This window comes from Lissotriton helveticus, chromosome 4_1 (assembly GCF_964261635.1).
Source record: "Lissotriton helveticus chromosome 4_1, aLisHel1.1, whole genome shotgun sequence".
Classification (NCBI taxonomy): domain Eukaryota; kingdom Metazoa; phylum Chordata; class Amphibia; order Caudata; family Salamandridae; genus Lissotriton; species Lissotriton helveticus.
Genome location: NC_136063.1, coordinates 1,534,198,142 through 1,534,213,175, shown reverse-complemented (window position 1 = coordinate 1,534,213,175; position 15,034 = coordinate 1,534,198,142). Strand labels below are relative to the sequence as shown.

The 15,034-nt window shown below is 41.2% G+C and overlaps 1 protein-coding gene across 2 annotated transcripts in view; it reads left to right on the top strand.

Annotated features, from left to right (window-relative positions):
* The window catches only part of PIEZO2 (piezo type mechanosensitive ion channel component 2), a 1,179,452-nt gene that overhangs the window by 906,400 nt on the left and 258,018 nt on the right, over positions 1–15,034 (top strand). For both annotated transcript variants that reach the window (XM_078688152.1, XM_078688151.1), the window contains 2 exons: positions 2,391–2,487; positions 5,390–5,549. In XM_078688152.1, coding sequence (XP_078544278.1) covers positions 2,391–2,487; positions 5,390–5,549 — 257 coding nt within the window. The remainder of the gene's footprint in view (positions 1–2,390; positions 2,488–5,389; positions 5,550–15,034) is intronic.

The window sequence follows — 15,034 nt, the reverse complement described above, 5'->3', positions numbered from 1 at the left end:
CAATTAAAATGTCAAGATAACTTCAGTGATGAATCGTCTTCATGGAAAGAGACTGGAGGTTTGTCTAGTGGAAGTTTTGACTCATTCTAAGGTAGTGCAGATGGTTAAAATGCCTGCTGCTAAGAACGAGTACCATGCAGATAACAAAGTGCATGTATTGTAAATAGGTCAGTGGGTTATTGCTTCCGTATGAAAGCTCATTTTGTTACTTGTCGTTTGTAAGTCAAAATCCTAATATAGAACATTGAGCTGTTAACTGTCATCAAAGAGCCACATGCAAACTGCAAGGTAGATGTTTTTTTTACCCAGTCTTTCATTATCCTAACCTTGCCAAAAGGGTTCATTTTGGTAGAAAACAATTCCTATTATTAAATAGAACCCCTAACAATGATGTTATGTTTTAATTTCTGAATGTGTGCTTTACCAGAATAAGGGCTCTTAAACTATATTGACTACCAGTATTGATGACATGTCACTCCTACACTACACCTTGTAGTCCTGTCTGATGTAACATTTGCTATACACTGATTTACATGCATATGATTGTCTCTGTGCAATGTGTGTGTGATGTAAAGTGCTCTGACACCTTACACTGGTATGAGTGGTGCTATAAAACTAAATTAATCTGAGAGAGAGTGGTTATGGAGACTTGAGAGGCACTGTTAAAGGGTGCTAGTGAAGGAATTTATTGCAGAGGTGGTCATTGGGGGGGCACCAACAAACATTGTCGCACAGAGTGCCACCAGTGTTAATACTGACCAGTGACTGGGAAAATGTTCATATCCTGTCTTATCTATTTTCTTGCATTATTTCACCTCCTATGATAGCACTTCCACTTTGCTTTACTATAAACATTCCCAGAAGCCCTACACCCAAAATAGCTAACCACTTCATTCATGTTTAAGGGCTCTCCCTAGTGTCAGCGCCAAAAGGAGGTTTTCCCTCCTGCTAATACTAGAACCTATAAATCTAATAGGAGGGAACCCGATTCTGCTAGCCCATTTGGCAACCTTAAGTCAAAACTCAAGGTGTGAAGGCTTTTGATTTGGTCTGCCAATGTTTTTAAACTGAGTAGTGGTACTCTTGGCAGCCATAGGTTTTTGTTATATGTGTAGTTGGTGATACACACTGCAACCCATATATGTCAACTAACTTCCAGGCACTGGTGCAAGTTTCATGCCTGAGTGAAAAGTTAAATTCTCCAAATCCCATTTCAGGGACAGAGGACAGTACAGTGGCAATGAATGGCTTTGTCACTGAAAACAGTCCCAAAACTTGGAAAATAGGGCCAAGAAAAATATTAAAACTCTAGGGTGATTAGGCGAAAAAGGTTGATTTCCTAATAAAAATAATTTGTTTTCATTATTCAACTATTCAATAAATTATTGTAAATAGCGTGTGATTTTTCAGAAAAAATGTGCACGTTGAGGAGTGAGTGTAATATTGAGAGGTTCAGTTTAACGATCTATGCAAGGAAGAGTGAAATTGATCGGTACTTTGAGACCACTAGAACAAACTTGCATGCAGATCCAGGAAAAAAGCAATTGTTCTTTTTAAGTGGCTTGACTCGCCAAATTGCAACTGTTTAAAAAGTATTATGTAGACCACTTGGCGCAGTGAACAAAAAAATATTAAATATATTTATTTTTGTAAAAGTATGGCCTGTAGTATATCTCACAAGATTTGACATACGGCTTCCATTGATTTGGCAAGGATTGATTTATGGAACAGCAACCTGATCATGACAATGTTACAGATATATATCAGAGCCACTTTTAACTTTGCTCCTTCAGCTCTAGCCATTTTGGGTTAGGGAACATTTCTATGTATCACATCTTTTAATTGATGAACCACCCACATGCATTACTTTTATATGCTAATTAAAGTGGGGGCTCACAGGGGGCGTGCTGTGGGGCAGTGTGGCGGGGCGGGGGAGGGACAGGGTGAGGGGTTAGTGGTGTCGGACATACGTCTGCCACGAGTGAAGTAAATTAAATAAATAAATAAACCTATTTAGCTTGAGTTCACTGCATCGCCATCTCGGCAATGCAGTGTGAACAAGGTAAATAGTTTTATTTTATTTATTTACTTACTTTACTCGTGGCCGTCTTATGTCCGACTCCACTACCTCCCCACCCTCCCACTCCCCCGCCTCAATACCCCACAGCACTCTCACTACGAGCCACCACTGGCTAATTAAAGTACCCAGTCCTGAGGAGTGCAGGGTTATGGGTGCATATGATTAAATCAAGGTTTGGTTGAATTTGTTTTTCAAAATGCCAACATTGATAAGAAATATATTTATTAAGTGCTGCCTATCCATGACTGTTCAGGCCTTTATAGCATTGTTTTTTTTTGCCAGCTCATTTTTGTGCACATTTGTTTTGCAGATAGGCGCCTGTGGTTATATTGAGTCATTAATTAAGAACAGTTGTTGGTTGATTCAAGTCTTCAGCCTGGCCTGCACGGTGAAAGGTTATAATATCCGTAAGTAAAACCAAAGCATTTCGCTATCTTTAATCTGGAGTTATATGAATAGTTCTCTAGCCAGAGATTAGTGTTTTTAATGTTATTGGTATTTGTAAGGTACCTCAACCTGGGATTATAAATGCATTTTCAGACATCTGTCCTGAATATCTGATATTTACTAAATTGCTACAAATGAAATGGCACACTTAAACCAGATTCTGTGGCGCTATGAGTAAAATGAAGGCCAGTTTCCAGTTCATTTTTAGCTGAGGATATGTGATATAACATTTCTGTGAGATTTGAAATATCATTTGGTCTTTGAAAACCAAGAGAAATCACTAACCACATCTTAGACTTCATTAACGCACCCCACTAGGTGATGTTTGTGTTCAGCTTGGCTTGGACAAAGCCAAACCTCTCAACCACTCCCTTGCGACAGTCAGTAGAAATACTTTTAAAGCAACATTCTCCTTCTTATCTTTTTACAGTGGACAGAAAGTAAATATTGATGTAATGTGTTAATTCATATGCTGATGATATGTTAGGATTTTGCGATAATCTTATAGGCATCTGCTATCCTTTAGTGTATTTTAGGGACAGCTATGTTAGTGTAAAATAAATTTAGCTTACACCTCATCTTGTCCCCCTCATTTTGGACAGTGCCTGTCAGAACTAAACTGAGACAAATTAATCTTGAGTAAACAAATATTGGTTTTGTTCAGCCGACTCTTACTGTTTCTAATTCTTTCTGTGTCTTTGTGCCAGAAATCATATTTGGCTAGCAGAAAGATCTCTGGAAGTTGCACAACAAATCACATTAGACTAGTTGTTGATAGTATGTTACATTTACAATAAGGCTGTCACATGGGTTGTACTTCAATAATGATTACGCTAGTAAGGAAGCTTTCAAGAAAAGGGACAAGTAATTATTCGAGTGAGAAACAGAAGTCAAAAATGCTACATTTTGCTATGTTGACCCCTGGGTAAAAATTATTTCCTATAGACTGTGCCTTTGTTCCCAAGAGTTCTCATGGAACATTTTGAAATAGAAAATGTAAGATATTATGCAGGAGTAAATATTTTTATGAAAATATATTCGCTTTGTGTGAATTGCAAGCATAAATTTGCTCTGGTAAATCATTACATTTGCAGACCAAAGCCTAGATTTACGAAGATTTTGCATCTGCGTTTTGTGTCGCAGCCCTAATGCCAAATCCATTTTGAAATTTACAAAGCCATGCAAAGTCGATTTACGTGGCCTTGTGTGCTTAAGTAAATACAAAGTAACGTAACTCAGCGCATAGTGCTGCCTTGTGTTACTTTGTATCAGGGAGGGTGCATGGGTGTTCCTGTACATCTACACATGGATTTTGACACAACTCCAGAAGTACAAAGAAATGGAAATATGGCTTTGGAACAAAATCGTACCCCTTCCTGAGGCTGGCGTAACAAGGAGAAATATCTTTATTTCTCTTTGCACATTCTGCAGCACACATAATAAGAGGAAATATACTTTATGTGCAAGAAGGTATGCCTTCCTGCACAAAGACTATCCTGCCCATAGTGTAGCCACCTTTGCACCATGACACATGGGTGCCTGCATTGGCTCTAGGCAGCCACAAGTGCCCCATTACAGGGAGAGAGCTGAACAGCATCATATCTTTATAAATATGGTGCAGTTCAGCTCTCTCCTGTTAACGCAATACAGGACTGCAACTTGCCTTGCAGCTCGTGTAAACTGTTTGTAAATCCGGGCCCAGATTTACTAAGATTTGACACAGCAAAACGCATCAAGACAACTTGCTGAGCTGTGTCAAATGGAGAAGGCATCTAAGATAGGGCACATTCCTGCTCTCTCTATGCTGGGGCACACAGTGCAGCCTGCCACCAATGCAGGCACCCTTGTGCCATGAGGCAAGGGTGCCTGCGTTACAAGCAGGTTTGCTGTTTTTGTGCATGGATGGATACCTTCCTGCACAAAAACAATCATCCGAAGCATTTTCCTCTTTCTACGTGTTCTGCAGAATGCAGCGCATGTTGAAAAAGGAAATAACAAGGAGAAATGAGCATATTTCTCCTCGTTACACCTCACAAGGGAAGGCATAGCAATTTGATTCATCCTTAGGCTTACTAGTCTTAGTAAATCTGGGAATGCGCAAACCACTATTGGTGGTTACATGGGAATGCCCACGCTCCACCCAAGGCACGACTTCCAAATGCAGAGTAACGCAAGGCAGTGACTAGTCACTGCCTTGCGTTACCCCAGATTTACCATGCCTTGCAGAGTCACACAAGGTGGCTCTGCATGGCATAGTAATAGTAAAAGTTGCCTTGCGTCCTTAGAATGACGTATGAGCAACCAAACCCTTGATAAATCTGGCCCCTGGGACCTAACTGCTACTTACCTCTGCATTCAACAGCCTACTATTTGCTTCACCACTCTAAATGCGCATTTTACTGTGTCCATTTTAGTTGTGGAATGTCCCTGCCCTTCTTGCACCACAAGATTTCTAAATTGGCCTTATAAGTAAAATATCTGCTATTGCATTTCAAATCCTCGTCAATATACTTTCTCCTCATTCATAAAAGTTTAATTAGCATTTACAGAAGTGTTTTTACTCTTTTGTGTTTTTGATCATTGCCAAACTATGTGTGGGTACAGCATTTTCAATGTGAAAGTACATGCCAATTTAAAGAAACGTGTTTTTTTATTCTCTTACCTGTGTGAATTTCTAACATTAAGTAGGTTATTCTAGACTTTGCATCTATGGCTCCTTGATCAGTATACTTTTGAACATGGACTGGTTTACTCTCACTGTTTCATTTAAATCTCTTCATGTTGATAGTGTTATTTTAAAATTGTTTTTGTAAATAAAATTATTGTAAATGATAGTAATCTATTTTGTGTTACTTTTGATAGCTAAGGATCATGTAAACTGCCAGCTGCCAAGTGGTGAGGCTGGAATCATCTGGGACAGTATATGCTTTGCCTTCCTGTTGCTGCAAAGGAGAGTCTTCATGAGCTACTACTTCCTCCATGTTGTTGCCGATATAAAAGCATCACAGATCCTCGCGTCCAGGTGTGTGTCGCTTTAACGTAGACTTTAAATGGGCGGTCTTGAATTAAACCACCTTTTACACAGGGCCATGTAGTGCTGTTTCTTCCCCCTGATTACTTAAATTGATGGCTCAACCTTTGGAAGTGGACAGTGTGCCTTGTGTGCAACCTGGAAGTCTCAGGAGACTTCACTTCATAATAAAGTTGACCTGTGGTATTAGCACATTTTTCTCACACTCTTGCAACCGCAGTCCATCTAATTGCTTAGAACTGCCATCTCAGAGAAATTTCCCACGTCTTTGACTTATTTGTAAGATTTACGCTGAGTGTTTCGAGATAAAAAAATAACATCACAGCAAACAGCACATTAAAGTCTGAGATAGAAAAGAAAGTGCTTCTCAAGCATTAAATAATGTCTACCTGATTAAAAACAATATAATGGTCCCTGTCCCAATATAAACTGAGGGAATAATTTGAGATTAACATGAGGAGCTATTTATGGTATGGAAGTGGTAAGGTTTAAGTCAGAGTGAACAAATGAAGCTTATAGGCTAGTAAAATATAATTTGGAGCATTATTTCAGACAGAGAGATGAATAGATAAAGACTTGAAAGTAGCAAAGCTGTCTGAAGGTAGCTATTAGTGTTAACAAGGTGCAGGGGCATGTTTCAGACCAGAGAGCAGAGACATAAAAAATAAAGAACGGTAGTAGAGACTATGATATAGCTAAGCAGGAGATCTGGGAAGATGTGGAATATCAGTTTCAGGAGGTTATATTACCAAAGGGCCTTGGGTAATAATGTACCTATGAGAGAGCTTTCTGCACCCCCGTGGCAACTTTGGTATTACAGAAGAGGCTGCTTATGTTTCCTCTGACTTTATGTAATAGAGACAGTGCTGGCACACATGTAGCACTGGCACAATCTTAGCATGATCACAAAGAGATATTCCCTCACTTGCATGGAAGTGTGGCCCCATGCACATGAGGGGAACACTATGCATCTTCACCTATGCTGTATTATGGACATGAGTGCAGAGGTAAAGAAGCTATCAGAAGGCATAGTGATGTTCCACAAGGAGGTGGCATGCAGTCAGTGTGCCTCTCTCTTCGGTCTGCACCCCTCTGCAGGGCTGCAAGGGGGTCACATGGACCCCCCCCCCAGACATCTCTCTGTAGATGAGGGCACTCACTCACTGTAACTGCCTGCAGAGAGATCTGTCCCCCTGAAAATGTAGGCTGGGTTCCTCGTGCACTATGAAAGACGAGCTGGCTTCTTCAATCAGCTGGTCACTAATGAGTGTCCCCAAGGCCTGCAAAGTTCTCAACTGACCTGGGGGGCAATGCATTATCTGTAATAGGGCGCCCTGCTCCTAGTTGCACTCTGAGTACCAGGTTAAAGGTGCACTTCTGCTCAAACAGAGATAGTGTACCCTGTCTGAAATATGGCACAGGGTGAAGCATGTTTAGATGCATGCAAAGGGTTTGCTAAACCCAAAAGGGCTGGGTCACAAAAGCATTTATGAATAATGAAATTAGCACTACAGGAGTACACTCTTGCATACTCTTGTGAATTGGCCCTAAAACATCAAACTCTCTAATAGTAAAAGTACAAAGAGGGAACAGTCCTTTCAATATGTACTGAATTCTATGAATAATCCCTTACTATTCAAATTTTATTACCATTTAAAATGTCTTGGGGCCAATTTACAAATGCAAATAAGGGTAGAAATAGAATACTACAGCAGTCGTACCTCAAAATCCCTTTGTGGCAAGGCATTAAGTGAAAGGAAAAGGATGGTGATGGAGAGTTTAGAGTGTTCACAAACATGCCAAAAGATGCAGGGATTCTAAAGGTTTTGCACAGAAGCATGTTGAAAGTGTTTGTGGGATGTATGTGAGAGGTAGGGAGGGGAAAGCCTTTGAATCATGTTAAAAGTCACATGAGTGGGCAATTCTTTTAATTTGAGCGATAAAGGAGGGAGAGACATTGCATGCAACACTGAACTTACATTCTTTGGAGGATACTGTACAAATGTGGATTTCAGCAGGAGTAGTAATCGAAAACTAACACTGAAAAGTAGGAGAAAGTGATCTCTGCTGTTTTACACCTTCAGGTGGCAACTTACAATTGAGGAAAGATCTGCAGAGGTAATGTCTTGATTCCATCTTATAGTCAGGAGTGAAGGTAAGGGAGGAGATGGTCAGAGCTGCTTGTAGGTTCTATATCAAATTTTTATAATCAGAAGGGGTAAAGGATCACTTGTCCTGCTTAAACCATGGGTTCACAAGTCGAGGAACTGGTATCTCCCAACAAATATGACTCTCATACACGTGTATTCAGATGATCTCTCTTCGGCGGTATATACTGGGTACCCGCTTTCTTACACGTGCGTGCGTAATCATTGAGTCATTTTTTGTATTGTGCACCCTCCACCAGGAGGTTTTGCCTTAGGTTTAAGGCAGTAGTGATCGTGGATAGTGGGGGGGTATAGTGGTGGTGTAGTTGTTAAAAATCCGGACAGCCAGACAAAGACAGTTTTAATAAGTCTGGATTCGGACTGTAAGTAAAAAGTTAGGTGCACTTTCTGAATTGGTTAGGGATTCAAGTGCATATTGTATATAGAGTTTAAAAAGAGGTCAACATGTTTCAGCCTTTGGTAGTCAGAGGATCTTAGGCTTTCGTCAGGACCAATGGGGGTGAATAAATAGTGAAAAAAATCGTTGTGAGAAGAAAAGAGGTAAATTGACCTGATTCTTCGTGATTCAAGGTTTCATTGTACCTGAAAAATAAAGAAACACACACACAAACAGCAACAAACAGGGAGACGAGGTGCGGGAAAACACATATTATGTACAATAGTACCTTTTCGTTATTTAAGGAACTAGAAAATGGCAATACTTTTCCTCATACTCATTTCAGGCGTCAACTCTTCCTTCGACATACTTCGGTGGGCAGGAAAGACTAATACTGTATTTAGGTGCCCATAGTTTTAACATTGTACTTTCTTAGTGCGTGTTCTATAGTGAGAACCGTTGTAATTTGTGGCCGCTTTTGTGGTTGCATTCACACTCCAGTCATACCATGCTTACTATCACATATCATTCAGGTGTTTGATTTTTCGGGCTGAAATGAATTATACACATGCTCTTTTGACCCGAGATTATCCGTGAGTCATTATTTGGGGAGTGCGTTGTGCGTGACTCGAGTGGTGCCCAATGCGCTATATGCGCTTTTATTCCTCGTGCATACCTTGTTATATTTTAAGAAATACTTCCTCGGGGATTAAGGCTGATCGAGAGAGGTCTTACTAGAGGTGTATTAAAGACAAAGTGTTACCAGAGGCGATCTCGTACTTGCGGTTTTGCTCTCGTGCTTGGTGCGCTCGGCTCTCAGCGTTACCTTAGTGCCTTCTTACTCGGTCTTCGCCGCATGTGCTGGCTCTGCCTGTCATCACCCGGAACTACAGGGCGGTGTAGTTCCGGGTGGATTTAAACGTAGTGATGCTAGAAATGGAAGAGTTACTTTCCGGTCGTTCTTTCTTAGCATTACTACTTGCCCATTTTTCACGGGTTGGCATTAATAAAATAAATTAAAATAAAATAAAGTAGTATTTGGTAGCAATTAGTTTACTAAGATTAATTGTGCAAAGAATTAATAAATGCATCAATTTTAGAAGAGATGCTTCACGATCGATCCAGGTCGATGGTTATTGCTATCTTTTGGAATCTCTAATGTATTTTATTTAACTCTTGGGGGGATAACTAGGTGAGAATTCAATCTTTGGTAATTATGTTACGAAGGGATATTGCTGGTTTCAGCCGTTTTTTGCCGAGTTGGTGGCCCAAGGTGCACGTGAAGGGAATTTTTAAGCTAGTATGTTATAGGTTGGCATGGGAATTACCAAGTCTTATGTGAAGGCACTCAACTTCTATTATGCTCTCATAAAGCACTGCCAAAAATCACGGGTATGTGGTGTGAGCAGAATAAACAGTCCACACGTGTTCTCTGTTTGAGGTACATTGTTACAGACGGGCTTGGAATATTAATTATCTGTTGAGGGACAGCCAAGGAACAGAATCGTTAAGGCCCTGAGTATCTGTTTTGAGCCTGTGGACCCAACGTTGTTCCTTTTCGAACAGTATTTTTGCAGCGTTTCTGTCTACTGTGTCTAGACTTTCTAGGATTACCCAGTGCAGGTCATTGGCTGTATGTTGTTTCTCTTTGTAATGTGATGACATCTTTGTCGTGCTTTTCTTGCAGTTCACATTACTCCTGTGTTCACAGAGTCTCTGTTTGGCTTTTCGGCAGGTCATCCCAATATATCGCATGTCACAAGGGCATGTGATCATATATACAACGTGGCTAGTGTTGCAGTTAGTGTGTTTTTTCAGTTTCCATGAGAAGTCTGGAAGTAACTGCAGTTCTTTCGTTGGTTCTGTGGTTGCACACACTACGCAGGTCCCACAGGGGTAGTGTCCAGTGATTGGGGGGTTATTCCATAGACCTGGTTGCTGTTTTTTCTAACTGTTTTCCGTAACTGGAGGATTATAACATCCAACACCCTGACCTGGTCAAAACCAAGATTTGCAAACAAAAGGAGCAGCAATATAAAAGATCTTCTGGTCCACACAAGACCACCTCCGAAAAAGAAAAAACAGCAACCAGGTCTATGGAATAACCCCCCAATCACTGGACACTACCCCTGTGGGACCTGCGTAGTGTGTGCAACCACAGAACCAACGAAAGAACTGCAGTTACTTCCAGACTTCTCATGGAAACTGAAAAAACACACTAACTGCAACACTAGCCACGTTGTATATATGATCACATGCCCTTGTGACATGCGATATATTGGGATGACCTGCCGAAAAGCCAAACAGAGACTCTGTGAACACAGGAGTAATGTGAACTGCAAGAAAAGCACGACAAAGATGTCATCACATTACAAAGAGAAACAACATACAGCCAATGACCTGCACTGGGTAATCCTAGAAAGTCTAGACACAGTAGACAGAAACGCTGCAAAAATACTGTTCGAAAAGGAACAACGTTGGGTCCACAGGCTCAAAACAGATACTCAGGGCCTTAACGATTCTGTTCCTTGGCTGTCCCTCAACAGATAATTAATATTCCAAGCCCGTCTGTAACAATGTACCTCAAACAGAGAACACGTGTGGACTGTTTATTCTGCTCACACCACATACCCGTGATTTTTGGCAGTGCTTTATGAGAGCATAATAGAAGTTGAGTGCCTTCACATAAGACTTGGTAATTCCCATGCCAACCTATAACATACTAGCTTAAAAATTCCCTTCACGTGCACCTTGGGCCACCAACTCGGCAAAAAACGGCTGAAACCAGCAATATCCCTTCGTAACATAATTACCAAAGATTGAATTCTCACCTAGTTATCCCCCCAAGAGTTAAATAAAATACATTAGAGATTCCAAAAGATAGCAATAACCATCGACCTGGATCGATCGTGAAGCATCTCTTCTAAAATTGATGCATTTATTAATTCTTTGCACAATTAATCTTAGTAAACTAATTGCTACCAAATACTACTTTATTTTATTTTAATTTATTTTATTAATGCCAACCCGTGAAAAATGGGCAAGTAGTAATGCTAAGAAAGAACGACCGGAAAGTAACTCTTCCATTTCTAGCATCACTACGTTTAAATCCACCCGGAACTACACCGCCCTGTAGTTCCGGGTGATGACAGGCAGAGCCAGCACATGCGGCGAAGACCGAGTAAGAAGGCACTAAGGTAACGCTGAGAGCCGAGCGCACCAAGCACGAGAGCAAAACCGCAAGTACGAGATCGCCTCTGGTAACACTTTGTCTTTAATACACCTCTAGTAAGACCTCTCTCGATCAGCCTTAATCCCCGAGGAAGTATTTCTTCAAATATAACAAGCTATGCACGAGGAATAAAAGCGCATATAGCGCATTGGGCACCACTCGAGTCACGCACAACGCACTCCCCAAATAATGACTCACGGATAATCTCGGGTCAAAAGAGCATGTGTATAATTCATTTCAGCACGAAAAATCAAACACCTGAATGATATGTGATAGTAAGCATGGTATGACTGGAGTGTGAATGCAACCACAAAAGCGGCCACAAATTACAACGGTTCTCACTATAGAACACGCACTAAGAAAGTACAATGTTAAAACTATGGGCACCTAAATACAGTATTAGTCTTTCCTGCCCACCGAAGTATGTCGAAGGAAGAGTTGACGCCTGAAATGAGTATGAGGAAAAGTATTGCCATTTTCTAGTTCCTTAAATAACGAAAAGGTACTATTGTACATAATATGTGTTTTCCCGCACCCCGTCTCCCTGTTTGTTGCTGTTTGTGTGTGTGTTTCTTTATTTTTCAGGTACAATGAAACCTTGAATCACGAAGAATCAGGTCAATTTACCTCTTTTCTTCTCACAACGATTTTTTTCACTATTTATTCACCCCCATTGGTCCTGACGAAAGCCTAAGATCCTCTGACTACCAAAGGCTGAAACATGTTGACCTCTTTTTAAACTCTATATACAATATGCACTTGAATCCCTAACCAATTCAGAAAGTGCACCTAACTTTTTACTTAGAGTCCGAATCGAGACTTATTAAAACTGTCTTTGTCTGGCTGTCCGGATTTTTAACAACTACACCACCACTATACCCCCCCACTATCCACGATCACTACTGCCTTAAACCTAAGGCAAAACCTCCTGGTGGAGGGTGCACAATACAAAAAATTACTCAATGATTACGCACGCACGTGTAAGAAAGCGGGTACCCAGTATATACCGCCGAAGAGAGATCATCTGAATACACGTGTATGAGAGTCATATTTGTTGGGAGATACCAGTTCCTCGACTTGTGAACCCATGGTTTAAGCAGGACAAGTGATCCTTTCCCCCTTCTGATTATAAAAGTCAACCTTGGAGACTGAAAGGATCTTCACTCTACCTCCCCCATCCCCATGATTATACATGTCAAGCAGCGAACAGCTGTGGGAGAAAATTTCATAGGCACGCATAAGAGCCTGTGATATCATACTGCCTAACAGAACTTTGTCATCATGGCAGGAAGCTTTGGTCTCAGTTATACAACTGAGGACATCGATGAAATCTTGGCAAGACCGCCTCTACTCATGGAAGGTGACCTCAACCAAACTCTGTCTTCGACAGCAGAATGGGACGAGCTAACAGAAGTAAAGAAAGAACAGGTACGAACAGCGGTACATGGCATAATCATGACCGAGTATCTCCGAGTCAACGCTGCACCCAAAGGCCTTTGGGTGACGAATGCACCACGCATTTTTTTGAAAGACCTAGCGTTTAGAAAAGATTGGTCCTCCATATCATGGAAGTGCACCAGAGACTACCTAGTGCTAATAATAAAAACTGCAACAAGACTCACGGACGAACTCGCAATCAAGATTGAGATATTGGAAACAAAACTGAACAACACAATCAACATAACCATCTACAAAACCCGTCTTGACGAGATAAACAAAGAAATGAAAGACAGTCAAGAATATCTAACACAGACAAAATTGCAGAAACTTGCAAAAGAATTGAAGAGGTTCTCCTTGGAACGCATTCATCCTTACAGTAGCAAAGACTACAAACTTAATGATAACTCAGACACAAACAGCATGTCATCAGACAACAGCTCAAATCAGAGCGGAGATGACACCACACCACGAGGTCGCGGAAACTTCAGGAACAAAAGAGGACAACAAAGAGGCCGTGGCAACTACTGGCGCCCCCCTCATTTTCAAAACAATGGACAAGGAATACCATTCCATCCATTTAACCCCCAGTTTCAAGGGTGGCCGAACCCATATTTCCCGATACCCATGAACCACCAAATGCCCCCACAAGGTGCTCAAAATTACCAGCAAGGCCGTCCTTTTTTAGGGAATGGCCAGAACAACCGGAGGTCCAGGCAAAAAGGAATAACATGGTCCGACCAGACGCGACAGGTTCAAACCAGAAGCGTCACCAAAGCCAACACAGGACAAGGCCCGACAATCTAATAGTCAACCTAACAGGATTAGAACTGACAGAGAACCAGACAAGCGTCCTGAACAAAGGATTGGGCTACGTGCCAACCCCAAAAACAGATATTTTCAGAACAAAGTGCGAACTTGCAAACTTTTGCCGCACGCTGAAACTGAAAGCGTTTTTCAAAGGAGAACAACAACCTCAAGAAGGAGACACCTCTTTAAGAAACAAGTCCACTTTCTGCCCACTTAACTCACAAGTACCCATTGAGATTAGTACCTTCGAACAGGCCATCATGAAGGAAGTTGAAGAACTAAATCAACATCCTCCGAGACCTTTCCAGAACCTAACAAAAGCGGAAAAAATCGCTCTGACTGAATTGAAAGATAATCATGACATAGTCATCAAGCCTGCGGACAAAGGCGGAGGTGTAGTCCTACTATCAGCGGAAGGATATGATAATCAATGTATGACTCTATTAGCGGACACCAAATTCTACCAAGTGATTACAACTGACCCAACACCACGTTTACAAAGGACAATAGCCTTGATGATTGAGGAAGCAGAGTGTAACAACTGGTTATCTAAAAAAGAGGCGGACTATCTGATAACAAAAGAACCAGTTACGCCATACTTTTACTCCCTACCCAAGACACATAAAGACAAGATGCCCCCACCAGGAAAACCAATTGTCTCGGGGATCAACTCCATTCTAGAACCATTGTCACAATTTGCGGACCAGTACCTGAGACCACTGGTCCAGACCACGCCTACCTACCTAAAAGACACACGAGACCTGATCAATAAGTTGGAGAACTTTGAGTACTCAGAAAACAGCATGCTCTTAGTAGGTTTAGACGTCGAGAGCCTCTACACAAGCCTTCCACAACAGAAGACTTTAGAGACTCTCGAATCAATATTGTTCAACATCGAATGGAACCTTCGAACTCCAAGACACTTTGTACTGGAATGCTGCAGACTGGCCCTTATGGAAAAAAAATTCCAATATAAAGACAACCTCTATCTCCAGCAACATGGTACATCTATGGGGAGTACCTTTGCTCCTAGCGTGGCAGGTCTCTACGTAAGCACTTTCGAACAGACTTACATCCATAATGTAAACAACCCCTTCTCTCGTCATATTCTCTTCTGGAAGAGATATATTGACGATATCTTTTTAATTTGGAAAGGAGACAGAGAATCATTAACAGATTTCCATAGGTGGTTGAACAATCAAGATGAATGCCTTAAATTCACATATACATCCGATGCGCAGAGCCTCGATTTCCTAGACATAACCATCTTTGCCGAAGGAAACACCTTACAAACACGAACATTCTTCAAGCCTACTGCCAAGAATAGTCTGCTATCCTTCAATAGCTTTCATCCCCGCCCTTTGAGAGAAAACCTTCCATACAGTCAGTTTTTACGACTAAGGAGAAATTGTAGTTCCATAAAAGACTACAAATCCCAAGCTACTGATCTCTG